The 23,509-nt window shown below is 38.0% G+C and overlaps 1 protein-coding gene across 6 annotated transcripts in view; it reads left to right on the top strand.

The window, feature by feature from the left end:
• Window positions 1-23,509, top strand: part of SENP7 (SUMO specific peptidase 7) — a 141,186-nt gene that overhangs the window by 44,151 nt on the left and 73,526 nt on the right. For 2 of the 6 annotated variants that reach the window (XM_014853244.3, XM_014853241.3), the window contains exon 5: window positions 704-760. The exons of the other annotated variants lie outside the window; for them this stretch is intronic. In XM_014853244.3, the coding sequence (XP_014708730.1) occupies window positions 704-760 (57 nt within the window). The remainder of the gene's footprint in view (window positions 1-703; window positions 761-23,509) is intronic. 6 annotated transcript variants of the gene reach the window in all.

Here is a 23,509-nt window from a genome sequence, read left to right as displayed (position 1 = left end):
TCTGCTAGGATTTTGTTGAGGATGTTTATGTTTGTATTCAGAAGCGTAATTTGTCTCTTGCTTTCTTATGCTGTCTTTGTCTGGCTTTGGAATCAGGCTAATGCTGGCCTTGTAGAATGAGTTGGAAATGTTCTCTTTTCCTTTGTTTTCTGGAAGAGTCTTTGGAGGATTGGTATTACTTCTTTAAATGTTTGGTAAAAATGACCAATGATGCCATCTGGTCATTAGCCTTGTGTGTGTGTATATGAAGTTTTCAAATTACAAATTCAAATTTTGTCTTGTTAATAGCTGTATTCAGTTTTGAGTCAGTTTTCGTAGCTTGTGTCTTTCCAGGAATTTGTGAATTTTATGTAAATCATTTGTTGGCATACATTTGCTCATAATATTCTCTTATAATCTTTTAAATTTCTGTGATGTTATTAGTGATAACCCCTCTTTTATTCCTGACTTTTGTAATTTGAGTCTCTCTCTTTTTTTTTGTTTATTCTGCCTAAAGATTTGTTAATTTTGTTCATCTTTTCAGAGACCCAACTTTTGGTTTCATCAGTTTTCTCTACTGGTTTTCTATAATTTCATTTATTTCCATTATAATCTTATTTTCTTTGTTCTGCTTGTTTTGAACATAGTTTGCACTTCTTTTTCTAATTTCTAAAGGTGTATGTTTAGGTTATTGATTTGAGATTTGTCTTCTTTTCTAATATAGGCATTACTGTTTTGAATTGCTTCTAAGCACAACGTTAGCTGCATTCCATACATTTTGGTATGTTGTGATTTTCTTTTCTTTAATCTCAAAAGTATTTTCTAATTTCTGGTATGATTTCTTTGACCCATTTGTTATAAAAGTGTGTGTTGTTTAATTTCTGCATATTTTTAAGTTTCAAAGGTTTCCTTCTCTTAATTTTTTTATTGACATATAATTGACATATAACATTGTATTAATTTCAGGTTCACTACATAATGAGTTGATATTTGTATATTTTGTGAAATGATCACCACAATTAAGTCTAGTTAATATCCATTACCATACATAGTAACAAGTTTTTTTTCTTTTGATGAGAACTTTCAAGATTTACTCTCTTAGCAACTTTCAAGTATGCAATACAATATTATTAACTGTAGTCTCCGTGCTGTACGTTACATTATCGTGACTTATTTATCTACTGTTATTTATTTATTTATTTTGGTGAGGAAGATTGGCCCTGAGCTAACATCTCTGCCAGTCTTACTCTATTTTGTATGTGAGATACCATCACAGCATGGCTTGATGAGTGGTGTGTAGGTCTGCACACAGGATCTGAACCTGCCAACCCCCAGCTACAAAGTGGAGTGTGCGAACTCAACCACTATGCCACCGGGCCAGACCCTGTTGTTAGTTTTTTTTTTTTGAGGAAGATTAGCCCTGAGCTAACATCTGTGCCCATTTTCCTCTATTTTATATGTGGGACGCCTGCCACAGCATGGCTTGATAAGTGGTGTGTAGGTCCCTGTCTCAGGATCTGAACTGGTGAACCCCTGGGTGCCGAAGCGGAGCGTGTGAACTCAACCACTACGCCACTGGGCTAGCCCCCCAGCCGCTGTTGTTAATTTTTAATTGAATTTCTTTGTGGTTTGAAAACACTTTGTATGATTTTACTTCCTGTAAATTTATTGAGGTTTGTTTTATGACCCAGCATATAGTCTTTCTTGGAGAATGTTCTGTGTGTTTCAGAAGAATGTGAATTCTGTTCCTGTTGGGTGGAGTGTTCTGTACATGTCTGTTAGATTGAGTTGGTTGATAGTGCTATTCAGGCCTTCTGTATCCTTGATGATTTTCTGTCTAGTTGTTTTATCCATTATCATGACTGGAGTTTTGAAGTATTGACCTATTATTATTGAATTGTTAATTTCTCCCTCCCGTTTTGTCAGTTTTTGCTTAATGTATTTGTGGTCCTGTTATTAGATATATGTATATTTATAATTGTTATATTTTCCTGGTGAATTAACCCTTTTATCAATGAAATGTCCCTTGTTGTCTCTACTAACATTTTTTTTTTTTGCCTTAAAGTCTATTTTATCTGATATCGATACAGCCCCTCCACCTGTCTTAAGGTTGCTGTTTACATGGTATACCTTTTTCCATCCTTTTACTTTGAACCTGTTTATTTCTTTGAAGCCAAAGTGTGTCTCTAGTTTAGAGCGTATGGTTGGATCCTGTCTCAGTCTGCTTGGACTGCTGTAACAAAATGCCATAGCCTGGGTGGCTTATAAACGAAGAATATTTATTTTTCATAATTCTGAAGGCTGAGAAGACCAGCGTCATGGCATGGCAGATTTAGTATCTGGTGAGGGCTTCCTGGTTCATAGGTAGCCGTCTTTTTGCCGTGTCCTCAAAGAGCGGAAGAGGTCTCTCGAGTCTTTTATAAGATCACTAATCCCATTTCTGAGAGTTCTCCCCTTACGACCTAATCACCTCCCGAAGGCCTCACCTCCTAATACCATCACTTTGGGGGTTAGAGTTTCAACGTATGAATTTTGGGGGGGACAAACATTCAGAACATAGCAGGTCTTGATTTTTTTCATCTACTCTGACAGTCTCTGCCTTGTGATTAGACTGCTCAATCCATTCACACGTCATGTGAGTCAAGATGTTAGCAGGGCCATGCTTCCTCTGAAGGCACTAGGAAAGGATCCGTTTCATGTCTCTCCTCTTCTTCGGGCATTGTCTTTTGAGTGCATCACTGCAGTGCTCCATGTTTACATGTTCTCCTGTGTGTCTGCACATTGTCTTCCCTCTGTGTATGTCTGCTTCTGTGTTCAATTTGCCGTTTTTATAAGGACATGTCACAATGTGTTAGGGCCTAACCTCTTGACTTCATTTTAACTTGATTACCTCTATGAAGACAATATTTCCAAATAAAGTAGCATTCTGAGATACTGGGGGTTCAGACTTTAGAATATCTTTTTTGGGAGTCACAATTCAACCCGAAACAGACAGCTTGAAATGGGAGAGACATTGAGACCAGTATTTTTTTTTAGGAAATGAACTTACAGTTCATCAGTTTTCTTTTTCTCATTCTTTATTGCTTTTTAGAAATTCATTCCTTCCTTAATGATATGTAAATAAAATGAATAAATATTTGTTGTTTGTATTGCCTTTTTTTGTGTGTGTTCTGGTTATATTACTATTCAGGTTTTTTTATTTATTCTTTTTTAAAAATCAACTTTATTTAAATAGAAGAATATGCATCAATTTTAGTATAAATTTTTATGATTTTTAATAGATGCATTGTTTTTTTTATTATGGGAAAATGCACATAACATAAAATTTACCATCTTAACCATTTTAAGTGTATAGTTCAGTGGGTTAAATACATTTATAATGTTGTGCTAACATCACCACTATCCATCTCCACAACTCTTCATATTGTAAGACTTAAGCTGTATACCCCTTGAACAGTAACTCCCCATTTCCCACTTCCCCCTCAGCCCCTAGCAACCACCGTTCTCCTTTCTCTCTCTATGAATTTGACTACTCTGTGTACCTCATATAAGTGGAATCGTTCAGTATTTGCCTTTTTATGGTTGGCTTATTTCACTTAGCATAATGTCCCCAAGGTTCATCCATATTGTAACATGTCAGGATTTCCTTCCTTTTTAGGCTGAGTAATATTCCACTGTGAATGTGTGTGTATGTGTGTGTGTTTGTGTAAGTATACACACAATATTTTGCTTATTCATTCATCTATCGATGAATACTTGGGTTGCTTCCACGTGTTACTATTATGAGTAATGCTGTGACGAGCTTGGGTGTACAAATATCTCTTTGAGACCCTGCTTTCAATTCTTTGAGGTGTATACCTTGAAGTGGAATTCCTGGATGATACAGTAATTCTATTTTCAACTTTTTGAGGACCACTATACTATTTTCCATTGCAGCTGCACCATTTTATTGCCACCAGCAGTGCGCAAGGTTTCACTTTCTCTGTATCTTCATCAACATATGTTATTTTTGTTTTTTTCATTATAATCATCCTAATGGGTGTGAAGTGATGGCTCCTTTTGTTTTTGATTTGTATTTCCCTAATTGTTAGTGGTGTTGAACATCTTTCCATATGCTTATTGGGCATTTGTATATCTTCTTTGGAGAACTGTCTATTCAAGTTCTTTGTGCACTTTTGAATTAAGCAGGTTGTTTTTTTTGTTGAGTTTTAGGAGTTCTCTAAATATTCTGAATATTAATCCCTTATTAGATATTGATTTACAAATATTTTCTCCAATTTTGTGGTTTGCCTTTTCGTTCTATTGCTAGTGTCTTTAGATGCACAACATACTTTAGTTTTAGTGAGGTACAGTTTGTCTATTTTGTTGTTGCCAGTGCTTTTTTTTTTTCTGAGGAAGATTAGCCTTGAGCTAACATCTGTGCCAGTCTTCTTCTACTTTATATGTGGGTCGCTGCCACAGTATGGCTGATGAGTAGTGTAGGTCTGTGCCCGGAATCTGAACCTGTGAACCCAGGCCACTGAAGCAGAGTGTGCCAAATTTACCTACCTCACCATTGGCCCAGCCCTTGTTGCCTGTGCTTTTGGTGTCATATCCAAGAAATCATTGCCATATCCAATGTCATGGTCTTGAAGATTTTCCCCTGTGTTTTCTTATAAGAGTTTTATAATTTTGACTCTTGCATTTAGGTCTTTGATCCATTTTGAGTTAATATTTGTATATGGTGTTAGGTAAAGGTCCAGCTTCATTCTTTGGCGTGTGGATATCCAGTTTTCCTAGCACTATTTGTTGAAAAGGCTGTCCTTTCCCCATTGAATGGTGTTGGCACTCTTGTTAAAAATCATTGACGATGGGGCCGGCCCCGTGGCTGAGTGGTTAAGTTCACGTGCTTCACTTTGGTGGCCCAGGGTTTTGCTGCTTCAGATTCTGGGCGTGGACATGGCACCGCTCATTAGGCCATGCTGAGGCAGCGTCCAACATGCCACAACTAGAAGGACCCACAACTAAAATATACACCTATGTACTGGGGGGATTTGGGGAGAAGAAGCAGAAAAAAAAATCATTGACCGTATATGTGAGAATTTATTTCTGGCCTCTCTGTTCTATTCTATTGATCTACATGTCTGTCCTTATGCCAGTACCACACTGTTTTGCTTACCATAGCTTTGTAGTGAGTTTTAAGATAAGGAAGTGTGTCCTCCATCTTTGTTCTTGTTTTTCAAGATTATTATGGCTATTGGGAGTCCCTTGAGGTTCCATATGAATTTTAGGATAGATTTTCCATTTCTGCAAAAAACATCATTGTGATTTTGATAACGATTGCATTGAATCTTGTAGATTACTTTGGGTAGTATTGACATCTTAACAATATTTAGTCTTCTGATTCGTGAACATGGGATGTGTTTCCATTTATTTGTTTTCTTTAATTTCTTTTAGCCATGTTTTGTAGTTTCCATTTTATGAGTCTTTTTGCCTCCTTGGTCAATTCCTAAGTATTTTATTCTTTTTGATGCTGTTGTAAATGGAATTGTTTTCGTAATTTCCTATTCAGATTGTTCATTGCTAGTGTAGAGAAATGCAACTGATTTTTGTGTGTTGACTTTGTATCTTGCCACTTTGCTGAATTCATGTATTGCTCTAACAGTCTTTTTGTGGAATCTTTAGGGTTTTCTACATATATGTGATACCATATGTGAACAGAGATAATTTTTTTTAACTTTTTATTAAGATTATGATAGTTTACAACTTTGTGAAATTTCAGTTGTACATTATTGTTAGTTAGTCATGTTGTAGGTGCACCACTTCACCCTTTGTGCCCTCCCCCCACCCCCCTTTCCCCTGGTAACCACCAATCAGTTCTCTTTGTCTCTATGTTCCACCCAGGAGTGGAGTCATACAGAGTTCGTCTTTCTCTATGTGGCTTATTTCATGTAACATAATACCTTCAAGGTCCATCCATGTTGTTGTGAATGGGACGATTTTGTTTTTTTCTATGGCTGAGTAGTATTCCATTGTATATATACAGCATATCTTCTTTATCCAGTCATCAGTTGATGGGCATTTAGGTTGCTTCCATGTCTTGGCAATTGTAAATAATGCTGCGATGAACATAGGGGTGCATGGGACTTTTGGAATTGCTGATTTCAAGTTCTTTGGATAGATACCCAGTAGCGGGATGGCTGGGTCATAAGGTATTTCTATTTTTAATTTTTTGAGGAATCTCTACACTGTTTTCCATAGTGGCTGCACCAGTTTGCGTTCCCACCAACAGTGTATGAGGTGAACAGAGATAATTTTACTTCTTATTGCCCAATTTGGATATCTTCTTTTTTTACTTTTCTTATCTAATTGTTTAGAACGTCTAGTGTTTTGTAGAATAGAAATGGTGAAAGTGGACATCCTTTTCTTGTTCCTGATCTTAGAGGAAAAGGTTTCAGTCTTTCACCATTATGTATGATATTCACCTGGGTTTTTCATATATGGCTTTTATTATGTTGAAGTAGTTTCCTTCTATTCCTAGTTTGTTGAGTGATTTTGTCATGAAAGGATATTGAACTTTGTCAATGCTTTTTTGTATCAGTTGGGATGATCACGTGTTTTTTTCTTCTTTATTCTGTTAATGTTATTACATTGACTGATATTTGTGTGTTGAACCATCCTTGCACTTAAGGAGTAAATCTCACTTGGTCATGGTATATAATCTTTTTAATATACTGAATTTGGTTTGTTAGTATTTTGTTGAGGATTTGTGCATCAGTGTTCATAAGGGATATTGGTTTTCTTTTCTCATGGTGTCTTTGTCTGGCTCTGGTGTCAGGATAATGCTGGCCTCATAGACTAAATTAGAAATTGTTCCCTTTGCTTCCATTTTTTAGAAAAGTGTGAGGAGTATTGGTGTTAGTTCTTCATTAAATGTATCTTGGAATTCACCAGTGAAACCATCAAGTACAAAGCCTTTCTTTGTTGAGAGGTTTTTGATTACTGATTCAATCTCCGTACTAATTATAGGTCTATTAAAATGTATGTTTCTTCATGATTCAGTCTTGGTAGGTTTTTTGTTTCTAGGAATTTATCCATTTCGTCTTGGTTGTCCAATTTGTTGACATACAGATGTTTATAGTACTCAACTATAATCCTTTTTATTTCTGTAGAATTGTTAGTAATGTCTCCACTTTCATTTCTGATTTTAGTAATTTGTATCATCATCAGGTTTTTTTTCTTTTTGGTGAAGAAGGTTGGCCATGAGCTAACATTTGTCACAGTCTTCCTCTGTTTTGTATGTGGGACACCACCACAGCATGGCCTGATGAGTGGTGTGTAAGTCCGTGCCCAGGATCTGAACCCCCGAACCCCGGGCCGCCGATGGGGAGCACAAGAACTTAACCAGTATGCCACCATGCCAGCCATCTCCTTTTTTCTTAGTCCATCTAACTAAGAGTTTATTGATCTTTTTTAAAGAATCAACTTCTAGTTTCATTTATTTCTCTATTGCTTTTTGTATATCATTTTCTCTGCTCTAATTTTTATTTCTTTCCTTCTGTTAGCTTTGAGTTTAGTTTCTTCTTCTTTTTTGTTTCCTTACATTATAAAGTTAGATCATTGATTTGAGGTCTTTTTTGTTTTTAATGTGAACATTTATAGCTACAGATTACCCTGTTAGCTCTCCTTTTGTTGTGTTCCATAAATTTTTGTATGTTGTATTTTTGTTTTCATTCATCTCTTAAGTATTTTCTAATTTTCCTTGTGATTTCTTCTTTGGCCTGTTGGCTGTTTGAGTGTGTTGTTTAATTTCCACAAATTTCTGAGTTTTCCCTCTGTTGTTAACTTCTGACTTTATTCCATTGTGGTCAGAGAAGATGCTTTGTGTAAAATGTATCTTTCTAAATCTATTGAGACTTAATTTGTTGCCTAAAATAGGATCTATTCTGGAGCATGTCCTGTGTGCCCTTGAGAGGCATATATATTCTGTTGTTGGATAGAGCGTTCTATATGTGACTGTTAGACCTAGGAGGTTTTATTGTGTTAACTGTTCAAGGTCTCTAATTCCTTACTTATCTTCTGTAGGGTTATTCTATCCATCATTGAGAGTGGGATAGTGAAATCTCCAACTGTTATTGTAGAACTGTCTGTTTCTACTGTGCTGTCAGTTTTCGCATCACGTATTTTGATGGTCAGTTGTTAGGTTGTAAATGTTTCTAATGGTTATGTCTCCTAGCTGTATTATACCTTGTATTAATATGTAATGTCCTGCTTTGTCTCTTGGTACCTTTTTTGACTTAAAGTCTATTTTTTCTCATATTAATATAGCTACCCTACTCTTTTTTGATAGGATTTGCATGAAAAATCTTTTTCCGTCCTTTTGCTTTCAACCTGTTTCTGTCTTTGGATCTAGTGTGAGTCTTGTGTAGACAGAATATAGTTGGATCATGTTTTTTTAATTCATTCTGCTACTTTCTGTCTTTTGATTGAAGCGTTTAATCCATTTAAATTTAAAGTAATGAAAAAATAAAATTCTCAAGAACAGAACAATAATTCAAGAACACTTTGTTCTTTAAACAGAGAATAAACAAAATACTAATTTTGCAGCATCTTACTTTTAATATTAAAACTTATTTACTGAATTAAATTTATTCCAATCTTAGCCCACCCTGACCATACATAAAATTAATTTTCCTCATTTTTTAGTAGTTTTAATTACATATGTTAGTAATTTTAGCCCTTAGAAATTTTTAATTTCTAGTTAAAACTAAGAAGCAAGTAGTCTTTTACATTAGTGTCTGTGGATTGCCAGATGTATTATAAAAAATGTTTTATAATATTTAGAAACATATTCTTCCTCATAGTAAATTTTTCAGCATGGCACAGGACATGTTTACTAATAGATCCAAAGATCTTTAATTCATCTGTAGAAGGGAGCAAAAAGTGGATAAATTTATGTTCAGTAATGTTTTAGTATTTCCTCTTATTTGGAAATGATCTTGATATTCAATGAATTTAACTTAACTCAGCAAAACATTAAGGTTACAGGTTACCAAAAAGATTTGGAGAGACTATTTAAAATGTTCACCTTTGACGTTTTAATCTTACTTTCATCTATTTAACTTGCTTGTTCTAAACAAATATCTTTAGACTAACCACAAAAGCTTCATTAGACATTAGACAAAGTCAGCCATCATCCAAACTATTTTTTTTGATGACAAATTTTGTAAGAGAGAACATTGATTCATTTGGTGAATAAACCCAGGTGGAATAAAAAAAATAAATTTAAAATAATTATTGATAAGGAGAGACTTATTTCTGTCATTTTGCTATTTATTTTCCAAATGTCTTATAGCCTTTTTTGTCCCACCTTTCCTGCATTACTCTCTTTTTTGTTTGGTTGATTTTTTTGTAGTGAAATGTTTAAATTCTCTTTTTGTTTCCTTTGGTATGGCTATTTTCTTTGTGGTTACCATGGGGATTACACTTAATATTTTAAAGTTATAGTACTCTAATTTGAATCTCTACCTGCTTAACTTGAATAAAATATAAAAGCTCTGTTCCTTTACAGTTCCATTCCCACCTCTTTCAGTTCTTGATGTCAAAAATTACATTTTTATATGTTTTATGTTCAAAAGCATAAACTAATAATTATTTTAAATACATCTTTCTTTATATTTTGTAGAAAACAAAATTTGGAGTTACAAACCACGATTAGAATAATACCGGCTTTTAGACGAATTGTTTTTTTTTTTAAATGTATTAGTCTGTTAAATCATGTAGATAACAAAAAGTGGAGTTACAAACCAAAGTTATGATGATGATAACTTTCATAATTGCCCACTTTTATCCAGAGCCTTATTTATTCATATGGCGTTATGTTCCTGTTTAGTGTTTTTTCCCTTTCACCCTGCATGGCTCCCTTGAGCATTTCTTGCAGGGTAGTTCTAGTGGTAAACAAACTTGATCAGGTTTTGTTTGTCTGGGAATGTCCTTACTTATCTTCTGTAGGGTTATTTTATCCATTATTGAGAGTGGGATATTGAAATCTCCAACTGTTATTGTAGAACTGTCTGTTTCTACAGTGCTGTCAGTTTTCGCATCACGTATTTTGATGGTCAGTTGTTAGGTTGTAAATGTTTCACTCTTGAGGGAAAGTTTTGCCAGATATAGGATTTTTGGTTGACAGTTTTTTCTTTTAGAACTTTGAAGGATCAGCCCATGGTCTTCTGGCCTTGAAAATTTCTAATGAAAAATCTCCTTATTATCTTATTGAGCATCTCTTGTATGTGACAAATCAGTTTTCTCTTTTTCCTTTCAGGCTTATCTCTTAGTGTTTGTCTTTTAAAAGTTTGGTTATAATGTATCTCAGAATGGGTCTCTTTGAGTTTATCTTACTTGGAGTTTTTTGAACTTCTTGGATATGTATATTCATGTCTTTCATCAAATTTGGGAAGTTTTTTTTTTTTTTAAAAGATTGGCACATGAGCTATCAACTGTTGCCAATCTTCTTTTTTTTTCCCTGCTTTTTGTTTTCCCTCCTCAAATCCCCCCAGTATATAGTTGTATATTTTAGTTGTGGGTCCTTCTAGTTGTGGCATGTGGGATGCCACTTCAACATGACCTAATGAGTGGTGCCATGTCCACACCCAGGATCTGAACCCTGGGGCCAAAGCGGAGAATGCAAACTTAACCACTCGGCCATGGGGCCGCCTCCCTAAATTTGGGAAGTTTTGAGCCATTATTTCTTCAAATATTTTCTCTGCCCCTTTCTCTGTTTCTTTTCCTACTGGCATTCCTACAGTGTGTATGTTGGCCAACTTGATGGTGTCCCACAGATGCCTTAGGCTCTGTTAATTTTTCTTCTGTCTTTTTTCTTTCTGTTTCTCAGAGTTGATAATTTCCATTGTCCTATCTTCAGGTTTGCTGTTTTTATCTTTTTGTTGGTAAATCTTTGGTTGCTACTAGTGCCGGGTTGTTACACTGTCCTTTGTGAGTTTGTCCCTTTGTAAATAAAACCCTCACTGAGTTATTTTAATTTGAATATGCTATTTGATTTTTTTGGGTGTATTCCTGGCAAATACAGTGCCAGGCACAGGTAATACTCTCCGCCATCCTATGGTGTAGATATTGCTTGTTCAAGGCCAAATGACATAACGTCTAAGCCTTAGTTGCTTTTAAATAAAATGGGGATGACAGTCATTAAGACATCCTTCCAAGTTTGCTGATTCTTTCTTCTGCCTGCTCAAATCTGCTTTTGAAAAGCTCTGGTGAATTTTTCATTTTAATTATTGTACTTTCAGCTCCAGAATTTCTTTTTTTTTTTTTTTTGAAGATTTCATTTATTTATTTTTCCTTCTTCTCCCCAAAGCCCCCCAGTACATAGTTGTATATTTTTTAGCTATGGGTCCTTCTAGTTGTGGGATGTGGGATGCTGCCTCAGCATGGCCTGTTGAGCAGTGCCGTGTCTGTGCCCAGGATGTGAACCAGCGAAACCCTGGGCTGCCGAAGCAGAGCATGGGAACTTAATCACTTGGCCACGGGGCTGGCCCCAGAATTTCTTTTTGGTTTCTCTTTAGGTGTTCTGTGTCTTTGTTGATATTTCCATTTTGTTCATACATTATTTTCTTGACTTTCTGCAGATCTTCTTTTAGTTCTTTGAGCATCTTCAAGACAGTTGTTTTAAAGACTTAGTCTAGTGTGTTTGCCATCAGGACTTTTTCAGGATCCGTCCCCATTGCTTTACTTTTTTCCTTTGAAGGGGCCATACATTCTTGTTTGTGTGTATGCCTGTCATTTTTTTTTGAGAACTGGACATTTGAATCTAACAATGTCGTGAGTTTGGAAATCAGATTCTTCCCCTTCCCCAGGGTCTACTGCTTTTTGTTTTTTATTTTGTTTATTGTTCTCTTTTTTTTTTGATTGTTGTAGACTCTTTGTCAAAGTTCAGTATGAGTTGTAAGCTTAACTTCTCAGGTCATTTTTGAGTCTGCATCTTTCCTTGTGTATATGCAGTAGCTTTTTAGTTTCCCCCTTTAGCATTTACTTTTGAATGTTCTAGTCTTTAATGTCTGGCTTTCAAAAGAGGGAAAAGAGAAAAATGAAAGAGGAAAAAGGGGTACCAGACTTTTAAATTCCCTAGAAGTCACTTCTGCCAGACAGTATGGGCTTGCAGCAGTGGAGGGAGGTGCAACCACAGTGGCTGCTGGTATCTTTGCACCTCTGAGATGGGAAGCAGTAATCAGTGATTGGAGCACAGATTCCGCAATGTTTGGAGGGTGGGGTCCTTTTTGTCCGCCCTGGTTCCTACAGGCTGAGTGCAAGCTGTTCCTGTAACATATGCCCAGTTGCTGCCAAAGGGCTTGGGGGTGAGGGACAGGTAGCTGCTACTGTGCTAAGAGCTGACATTGACCTAAATTAATGACAATTTACCGTCTAAGCCTTCCCCTGAAGTTGCAAGCCTTCAACAGATTCCAGGTTACCACATCAGACAGATTTTGCCAGTGCAACTGTTCTGTAGGTTGGGAGAGAGATTCTTGGTGCTTGCTACTCTGCCATCTTCCCAGAATCCTCTTTGTGTTGCTTTTTAAGATATGAGGAAAGCAGTATTCTTTTGAATATTTATTATAAATGTATGGCATGTTTAAGTTAAATTTCAACAAATTATTTCTTGGTCCTCTTTCCCAAACTCCATTTTTTTCCTACCATCAATAAAAAGTTAGAAATAAAATTTGCCAGTCAGGGAAAAACTAGTTTTATTAAAAGAGAGGAGTCAGAAAAGGAAAAAGAAAATGCACTTTAGAGGCACAATAAGAAAGACAATAAATGTGAAGCAGAACAGGAATAGAGGAGCAGAGGAAGATAGGAGCATTTCCTTTCTGCATGTTGTTTTATTTCTCTTTAAGAATGACATTGCTTTAAAAAATTCTCACTGTTTTTCTTTTGCCTGTTATGTAAAGAAAATGGGATGGGAAATTCAAGAAACATAGATAAATAGCTAGCAAAGGAATCACATCACCTCCAGTTGAAACATAGTGATTGAATACATTTGTTTATCTTGTTTCTTTTCCTATTTCTATGGGTCATTCCTATCTGTGTGCCTTTGCTCAGGCTCCTGATAGCCATCACTACAGTGTTTTCCAAGGATTGTTTTGCAGACCTTGTGCTCTATCAGCTAGTCAGAGTTTTCTAGATGAGGGAGGTGGGTACAAAGAAAAAGGCAAAGGTGAAAAGCAAGGGGAAGCTAGAGACTCTCTATTGTGTTTGTTTTTCTCTTTTACAGAGTAATGGTACCTCCATGAAGAATGGATGTGAAACTATAAAAAGTGACATTTAGAGAATAAGAAAGAGCTCTTGGAAATTACAAATGTGATAGTAGCAATAAAATAAATCCAATAGCAGATAAAGCTAAAATTTTACCCCAGAAAATAGAACAAAAAGAGATAGTAGGAAAGAAAAGATAAGGCAAGTAGAGCATCAAAGAACACCTAAATAATAGGAATGCCAAATAGACCAGAGAAAATAGAGGGGAGAAGTTATCCAGGAAGTACTAAAAGACATTTCCAGCTTCTGAAGAATGTTTCCATAGTGAAAAGGCTTAATGAAAGCCCAGCACAATGAATGATGGAAAAAATAAAGGAGACAGGAAAATCCTCACTATGCCACATCATTGTGAGATTTCAGATCTTAAAGAAAAGATCTTAACAGCTTGCCGAGACATAAAACCCACATAATTTACAAGGATCAGGAATCATAGTGGCATTGAAATTTTTAGGAGCCACTCTGAAAGGTAGAAAATTAAGAAACAGTGTCTTCAAAATTCAAAGAGAAAATTATTTGCAGTGTCTTATTCTGTGAGTCAGCCTTGGTGGCCTAGTGGTTAAGATTTCGCACTCTCACCTTTGCAAACAAGGTTCAGGTCTGCGTCCCAGTCAGGGAACCACACCACCTGTCACCACCCTTCTGTCTGTTGTCATACTGTGGTGGCTGCATGTAGCTGTGATGTGGAAAGCTGTGCCACTGGTTATTGCAAATACCAGCAGGGTCATTCATGGTGGGCAGGTTTCAGCGGAGCTTCCAGACTAAGACTAGGAAGAAGGACCTGGCTACCCACTTCTGAAAAAATTGGCCGTGAAAACCCTGTGAATAGCAGTGGGGCATTGTCTGGTGAGAGGATGTCACAAAAAGACCGGGCAGGGTTCCCCTCTGCTGCGTGCGGGGTCACTAAGAAGTCGGAATCCACTCCACAGCGCTAACAGCAATTGTTCTATACTCAACTCGTCAAATGTGAGCCTAGAATAAAGACATTTTTTACATATAGAGGTTCTCAAAAAATTGCCTACCATATACCCTTTTAAGGAAGCTCCTTTATGATATGCTTCACTAAAATGAGAGTATAAGGGGCAGACTTTTTTTGTAGAGGGCCAGATAGTAAATAATTTAGGCTTTGTGGGCCACCTACAGTCTCCGTTCCATATTATTCTCCTCCTGGAGCTGATAGGCTACCTAATGTTTTGGCTTTATTGAGAGGAATTTTGTATCTTTTGTCAATGATTTTCAGTGAAACCCAAGTGATGTTACATGGAAAAGAAAGTAAATTCATTGTATAAAAAGTTAGGTAATTATTGCGGCTGGCCTGGTGGTGTAGTGGATAAATTGGTGCACTCCACTTTGGTGGCCTGGGATTCACTGGTTTGGATCCCAGGCATAGACCTACACACCGCTTATCAAGTTGTGCTGTGGCAGTGTCCCACATACAGAATAGAGGAAGATTGGCACAGATGTTAGCTCAGCGACAATCTTCCTCAAGCAAAAAGAGGAAGATTGGCAACAGATGTTAGCTCAGGGCCAATCCTCCTCACCAAAGAAAAAAAAATTAGGTAATTATTAACTCCTAGGAAAACAAAACATTGTACCAGATAGGAAATGTAACCCTTGTGGCTATGTGGTTCAGCTTTGAAGAATACTCATATAAGGGGCTGGCCCAGTGGCGCAGTGGTTAAGTTTACATGTTCTGCTTTGGCAGCCTGGGGTTCGCTCGTTTGGATCCTGGGTGTGAACCTATGCACTGCTTGTCAAGCCATGCTGTGGTAGGCGTCCCACATATAAAGTAGAGGGAGATGGGCATGGATGCTAGCTCAGGGCCAGGCTTCCTCAGCAAAAAGAGGAGGGTTGGCGGCAGATGTTAGCTCAGAGCTAATCTTCCTCAAAAAAAAAAGAGTACTCATATAAGAATTAGCACTGTGGGTTTAACCATAATTTATGATGTATGTTGGGAGGTCATTGGTTAGAGGGGCATGTTGGAACAAAGAGTGCAAAATCCTCATATTCTACCAGTGGATATTGTTCAAAAGAAAAAAATCATTGGCAGTAATTATTAGGAAAAATAACAGGAAGTTTAAAAAGTGGTTTCGTTGGGGAGTAGAGAAGGATGGGGAAGTGGATTGCTTGAACATGAACCCTGTAATAAGAATTTGTAGGGCCAGCCCCATGGCCGAGTGGTTAAGTTCACGCTCTCTGCTTTGGTGGCCCAAGGTTTCACTGGTTTGGATCCTGGGCGTGGAAATGGCACCGCTCATCAGCCATCCTGAGACGGCGTCCCACATACCACAACTAGAAGGACCCACAACTAAAAATACACAACTGTGTACTGGGGGGCTTTGGGGAGAAGAAGGAAAAATAAAATCTTTAAAAAAAAAAACAATTGGTCATTCCTCTGAAGGAGATCACGTCGACTGTCTTGTCAGGAACTGTTAGGGGACTTAGTGAAGCCAATTGAAGTTTGAGAGTTCTTCCCTCAGGGATGTGTCTGATGTTATCCTTCTGTTTGAATTATATAGCATGTTCGACGTGTAGCACTTTTTGGGGAGAGAGTTAGGAAATAATAATTGTTGGTATAACTAAAGCAGCACCTGGATTACAAGCGAGCGACAGGCAACCTTGAATGATAGCCAGAGAAGGCGTGTAGTTTTGTAGAAAGATGTATAAATACATTCTTTTCCTACACTGGAGTTGCTGAGGTACCATGTGAAAGGGGAGAGCTTCCCCGGAAAAGTAAAGTCACTCACAATTGAAAAATAAAGGAACCGTTGCAAGGTGGGGAAGGGACTGCTGCAATCAGGAGAACACTCTGACCACAAGGTCTGCAGGGTCTCAGAAGGTAGCCAGGGAAGGGCTCTCCTTGTCTAGGGAGGAGTAAAGAAGGCTGGGAGTAACTGGGTCGGGGAAGTAGGATGAGTAGTGGTGGCAGCACTGTAGACCCGGATGTGTTTTAGCCTAGGTCAGCCTGTCCTAGAGAGGAGTTATATGCTGGTTCAGGCTGAGAGGGGGTCAAAACTCACAGGCCTAGGCCAAGTAGAGAAATTTAACCAAAGTTTTGTTCTTATAGGTCAGTGGAGGTCACAAGTTGGCTAATCATGTGTGAGGTTTAGGGTAGGAAAAAATTCCTGTATCAACTTAGGTTCTGTGACTGGGCCTTCAAAAGAACTGAGAAAAGAGATTAAAACGAGAAAAACGGAGTTTTATTAATATGTGCATCACCCGTACATTTAGAAGAACTCAGTGAGGAGGAAGTCAAACTGGTGGTTAGAATTTGAGGTTTATACAGTATCTTAGCAAAGAACAATAAGACAAAGTAAAACGTGTTTAGGCTTTTTGGAGAGACAAACTGTGGGAAGATAAATATATGGGGGAACCTAATGGCAGACAAGGATTATTTCATAAGGTTTTTTATGTAGATTCCTCTTGATGCCTGTCCCTGAGCTGATAAGAATCTAGAGTTGTCTCTGGGTGATTAAGAGTTCTGCCTTTTTCCGTGCAGGAAAGGGAGACACCTTAATAAATTATGTGCCGCTTTTAGGCGATTAGGGGAATGGCAGAGAGCTTTTCTTGTATCTGCTTCTTTTCAGTTGCCTTCAACTCAAAATAATCCTTATGGCAAAGTGGCGTATTTTTGGTAGCATTTTTTGGGTAGCATATTCTGCTATGCTACAGAGGCAAAGAATAGGAATTTGGAGGGTCTGTGTCTGGGTTAGTCATAGATAAACAGGGTCATCCATGAATCTTATTTAAGTCATGTGGCTAAGAATGGTTTCTTTAACCATTACTGTTCCAGGATCACAGAGCTTGGCAAGGTTCAACATTGTCACCATTAGGGATAAATATATATATTTACTAGGGGAGAAAGCATTTAGTTTTTTTTTTGATTAAAGCTATGATGTACGTGTTTATCTCTTCAGCTCAGATGTAAGCTTCTTGAGGGCATAGTGTCTTCTTGATAGTAGTTGCTTGTTAAATGCTTGTTGAATTCAGGTGGTAAGTGATGCACAAAATGCCTAGTTAGAGGTACATGTCAGATCATAGCAATCTGTGGAGAAATAAATTAATTTTTTTGTCTGGAGACTCAGACAAGATTTAAAGATTTGTGTTGAAGTTATTTTGTTGCTGGAATTGATTTTGGTTAACCTGTATCAGTGACTTCCAAAGCATGATCCCTGGACTGAACCATCAGTATCAGGGCCACCTGGGAACTTGTTAGAAATGCAAATTCCCCAGCCCCATCCTAGACCTATTGTATTTGAAATTCTGGGGGGTGGAATCTGCTTTAACAAGCCTTCCAGGTGATTCCATGCATGCTGAAGTTTGAGAAGCACTAACTGAAACATTGTCACTTAAGCAAATTGTTGCTTAATCTAAACAGAGTGTTTTCAGTTGTATTGTTATTTATTCTCTATTTTAAATAGAGTTCAATTCTCCTTGGCTTGAGTATGTGGTTTAACTGTGGAATACTGCTTTCCTATTTGCTGTGTTCTTTAACATTATGATTTTGTTATTCAGTATTATAGTTAGGTTCCGCCACACAACAGATTAAATTAGGTTTAATTTAAATTAAATTAAAATCAGGTCTCTAATAACTTACTTAAAAAGATAGTGTTTACATTAGAATTATTTGTTTACTATTTTAGAGATATCTCTAAGGGTATCTTTATTTTGGGGTCATCTGAAAAGGTTTGGGGCCTGGAACGGTTATCCTGTCTGGGTTCTTTTCTTCTCTCAACGTTGTTATGCAGGCAGGGCCAGCTACATTTTGCGGCATCTAGGGCAAAATGAAAACGGAGGGCCCCTTGTTCAAAAAGCAGGAAAAAAGTGCTATTAAATAAAAGTACCTAGGAACTGTTTTTACTCACAACACTTCTGACACCAAAATGTGTGTCTTTTCCAACACCATTTCTCCAGCTTTCCCAGTACTAACTGGGTGTCCTGCAGTTCCATTCTGACACTGTCTACCTGGAGTTAGTGTCAGGTCCCACAAGTTAAGGGCTCACTCCAAGACTGCACTCCAGGTGCCAATCGAAAGTGCCAGGTTGTCACTGATACTTCTTACTGACTGGCTATAAGTAGGGGGTTCCCATGCCCCCCTCTTCAGGTTTCATAACTTGTTAGAATTGCTCACAAAACTCAGGAAAACTCAGGTTTCATAACTTGTTAGAATTGCTCACAAAACTCAGGAAAACACTTTACTTATATTTACAGGTTTATTGTAAAGGATACAACTCAGGAACAGCCAAATGGAGGAGATCCATAGGGCAAAGTGTGGGCTGGGGGCATAGAGCTTCCTCTTTGGGTGTGTCACCCTCCCAGCACCTTGATGTGTTCACCAGAGACAAAGACCAAATACGTACTTCCCATTGTATCATATCATTCTGTATATCATTATATACTAAACTATAAAACATTTTCCTTTCTTCTGTTGTCTCTTTCTCAACTTATGGTGTATTTTATTTACATCTATCTGTTATTCTAAGTAAAGAAAAATAAATATTTTAAATTATTAGGATGAATTTTACTGTTCACCTTTATATTGTGCAATTTCACTTTTTTTTTTTCCTATTTCTCCCCAAAGCCCCCCAGTACATAGTTGTATATCCTTCGTTGTGGGTCCTTCTAGTTGTGGCATGTGGGACGCTGCCTCAGCATGGTTTGGTGAGCAGTGCCATGTCTGCACCCAGGATTCGAACCAACGAAACACTGGGCCGCCTGCAGCAGAGCGCGTGAACTTAACCACTCGACCACGGGGCCAGCCCCTGTGCAATTTAACTTTTAAATGCAGATATAAGAGCATTGAACCTGTATATGCAATTGTCGAAATTATACAATTTATGTCTCGTAGTTTGTACATGTGTATGTATTTCGTTCTTATCAGAACAATGGACATGCTGCACAAAACGAACTCAGCTGCTTTTATTTCACTTCTTGATGCATCCATGTTCTACCAACCTTTCTACCTTTGGCTTCCTGATGTGTAAGGAATGCCTGAAATTTAAAGGAACTGAGAGTTGCCCTTCCCTGCTATGCCATCATTTTCAGTGTAAGTGTTTGGCTAATACAGAGAAGTAACACAAGTAAGAAAGGATACAGTAGGGTATGTTGGTCATTCATGTTTCTTAGGACATTACTTTTTTGTTGTTGTTGAAACTTTTTACTGGTTCAAATGAAAAGTGTGGCTTCTCAGGACTTTGGGTGTCTCTGCTTGCCTTGTTCTCACTTTGAATCTCCTGGAATTCCCACACATGGTGAGTCCACCAGAATTTTCTGCTCATGGACATCTCAAATATTGTATGTGAGTGGGGCAGCCAGGAATGGTGGACACACGTATTGTGAATATCTTCTCTGCTCATGTGCATGCTCCGTTGTCCCATGAATTTCGCTTACACTACACAAGTTCAAAGATAAAATTATCCAGAATTTCAAGATAACAACAGCAGAGCATTAAAGCAAATGTGAGGCCTTGAGCTCAGGGCCCTGTATGCTGTACAGGTTGCACGTCCCTGAAGCTGGTGCAGGATGCAAGTGAAATAAGATGGAAATGGGTACTAAGAGCAGCCTCAGAGGAAAAAGAAGATTTGTCATTATTGGTGATAAAGAAACTTGAAGTATAGCTGAAATTAAGTATGTGTTATGGACTGAATGTTTGTGTTCTCCCCAAATTTATGTGTTGAAATCCTAATCCCCACTGTGATGGTATTAGGAGATGAGGCCTTCAGAGGTGATTAGGTCATGAGAGTGGAGCTCTCAGAAATGGGATTAGTGCCCTTAAAAAAGCCCAGAGAACTCTCTCACCCCTTCTACCATGTGAAGACATAGTGAGAAGATCGCTGTCTATGAAGCAGGAAGCAGGCTCTCACAGAATCTGCCAGTGTCTTGATCTTGGACTCCCCAGCCTCCAGAGCTGTGAGAAATACATGTTTATTGTTAAGCCACTCAGTCTATGGTATTTTTGTTATAGCAGCCCAAATGGACTAAGACAGTCTGAGAGAGGAATAGGGCAGAGGCATGCAATTTGTTCTGTTAACCGTATGGATTATGGATTAAAATTAATCAGCTAGTGGTTTATGTAGTACCTCAGATTCCAGAGCATAGTAGTCCTATGTATTAAGCACCGGTGTTTTAATTTCGAAGAATCAGCTAAAGTACCTTTCTCATTGAAAAGACGCTTGTTGAGGCGCTTGGCCAGTTGCCAGGTAACACGTTCATCCGCTGGAGAGGCGGCCCCCAAGGCAGCCTGCAGTGATGATTAGTCTTTAGAGCCCCTGCAGTTCTTCCAATGGATTTTCAACCCAAACTTTAGCACAGTATACTTGTATAAATTAATAAAAAATGTTTTTTGTTTAATTCTTTGTAATTTGGCTTTGATAAGGACAGTGAGAGTCATTTTCTAATGCAATATAAATATTTTTACATATTCTTAATGGATTTTAATCACCTTTATTGATGTGTAATTTACCCATAATAAAATGCACACATTTTATTTATCTATTTTGATGAGTTTTAACAAATTTGTACATCCATGGTACTACCACCACTGCAGTCTGTGGACACATCCAATTCCCCAGAGACTTTCTATGTGCCTTTTCCCACTAAACCCCCACCCTACCCACCTCAAGCCCAGGCAGTCACTGATCTGCTGTCTGTCACTATAGATTAGGTTTGTCTTTCTAGAGTGGCAAATATGTGAAAACACAGTATGTATATTCTTTTGTGTCTGGTTTCTTTCGCTGAGCATAATGTCTTGGAGATTTGTCTATATTGTTGTATATGTCAGTAGTTTATTTCTTTTTATTGCTGAGTAGTTTTCCATGATAGGAAAATTCTGTATTTTATCTGTTGCCGAGAAAAACTTTTCCTTTATCCCCTTAGGTTCTGTGGCTGGGCCTGAGAAGTAAGCTGGTAGAAGACAGATTATCAGGAAAAAAGCATACAAATGTTATTTAATATTTTAATGTGTACATGGGAGCCCTTATAGGAAAAATAAAGATCTGAAGACGTGGTTCAGACCGAGAGCTTACATACCTTTTAAACAAAGAACAATAACTTTGTGGAGAAGTGACAAGACAAAAGAAAAAGGTTTATGCTTTTGGGTGCAGTAAATTGTGGGAAAGTGACTAGAAATGTATGGGGGGAACTAATGGAAGATAAAAGTTATTTTAGTAGGGTTGTTTGTGCAGATCCATTTTGGTGTGGGCTCCCAGCCTCTGGTGATATGAATGTCTTCGTGGTATGGAGTAGACACCTTTCTCATGGAAAATTTTATGACCTGCTTTCAGGTAGAAAGGGGGAAGTCAGAGAGCCTTTTCTGCATCTGCTGTTTCTCAAGTGCCTTCAGCTCAAAATAATCAGCATGCCAAAGAGGCATAATTTGGGGTGACGTGTTCTTACCCCCTTCATATCCGTTAGGCTGTTGATGGACCTTTGGTTTGTTTCCAGTTTTGAGCTACTATGAATAAAACCGCTGTGAATGTTCATGTATTAGTGCCTGTCTGGACACGTTTTCATTTCTTTTGGATACCTTGATGCAAAATAACCAATAACTATTCTATGGATAAGAGAGAGAGGTGAGTTTTACTTGAGCCATGCTGAGGATTATAACCTGGGAAGGTAGTTTCCACAAATAAAGAAAGTGTTCCGGAGAAGTATGGTTTTTAGCACAGTTTTATACCATTCTAGAACAAAGAACATACATTAAACACACCCAGGACACATATTCATCTTCAAAGTTTCAAAGAGCTATTCAGTTGCAGATTAGCAAGTCAACATGACCCTGATGTCCAGGAAAGGGAATTTATCTTCATGAGTACTACTAAGGGCGTTACCGATAGGGTGTTACCAGTACTGGCATGTAGGAGGGAAAGTATGCATTCTTATCTTAAGAGAATGCATTCTTTACTTTAATGGTTAAAGCAGATGTACAGTGTATGTTTGATAGGCTGGAAGTCAGGCTTCTTTATAAAGTTCAAACCAAATCAGTTTTGAACCAGAAAGCTACCCCATATACCTCAATATGTGAAAATTACTTGTCAGGTAAATACCTAAGAGATAGATTACTGGGTCATTGAAAGTGCATTTTCAATTTTGCAAGAAACTGCCAAACTGTTTTCCAAAAGTGATTGTGCCATTTTGTGTTCCCACCAGCAGTGTAAGAGAGTTTTACTTCCTCCAGAGCCCTGCCAACACTTGTATGGTCAGTCACTATCATCATCCCTAGTGATGGATGTGTAGTGGTATCTTATTGTGGTTTTAATTGCATTTTCTTGGTCAATGATGTTGAGCATCTTTGCATGTGCTTATTGGCCTTGTGTATCTTCTCTAAAGTGTCCGTTTAAATCTTTTGCTCCCTCTCCCATTTCTTTTTTTTTTTTTTGAGGAAGATTAGCCCTGAGCTAATGTTCACTGCCAATCTTCCTCTTTTTTTGCTGAGGAAGACTGGCCCTGAGCTAACATCCGTGCCCATCTTCCTCTACTTTATATGTGGGACGCCTGCCACAGCATGGCTTGACAAGCAGTGCCATGTCCACACCCGGAATCCAAATCGGCAAACTCCAGGCTGTCGAAGCAGAACGTGCGAACTTAACTGCTGTGCCACAGGGCCGGCCCCTCTCCCATTTCTTAAAAAGACCAAAGCCTTTTTTTTAAAAGACTAGAAAGAGAAGATTTAGTGATACTGAACATCTTTTCCTGTGCTTATTGGCCATTTATATGTCTTTTTTCTGAAGTGTCCGAACATTTTGTCCATGTAGAGGAGGTAAAAACCCTTTTTCCTCTACCCTCCCAGGTTTTCTGATTGGGGCTCTGCAAATGTGACTGACAAAATGCAAAATAAACAAACAGTTTATTTTTTTAAATTTTTTTTAAAGATCGGCACCTGACCTAACAACTGTTGCCAATCTTTTTTTTTTTTTCCTGCTTTATCTCCCCAAATCCCCCCGGTACATAGTTGTATATCTTAGTTGCATGTCCTTCTAGTTGTGTCATGTGGGACGCTGGCTCAATGTGGACTGATGAGCAGTGCCATGTCGGTGCCCAGGATCCGAGCCAGCAAAACCCTGGGCCACTGCAGCGGAGCGCGTGGACTTAACCACTCGGCCACGGGGCCAGCCCCCAAACAGTTTATTAACATGTGCAGTGTGCATATACTCCGGAGAAATTCTGTGATGAGTAACTCAAGGGGGTGGTTACAACTTGGGCTTTATATTGTGTCTTAACAAAGAACAGTAAA

This window comes from Equus asinus, chromosome 5 (assembly GCF_041296235.1).
Source record: "Equus asinus isolate D_3611 breed Donkey chromosome 5, EquAss-T2T_v2, whole genome shotgun sequence".
In the NCBI taxonomy this organism is placed as follows: Eukaryota; Metazoa; Chordata; class Mammalia; order Perissodactyla; family Equidae; genus Equus; species Equus asinus.
This window is presented reverse-complemented; position numbering and strand designations above follow the sequence as displayed.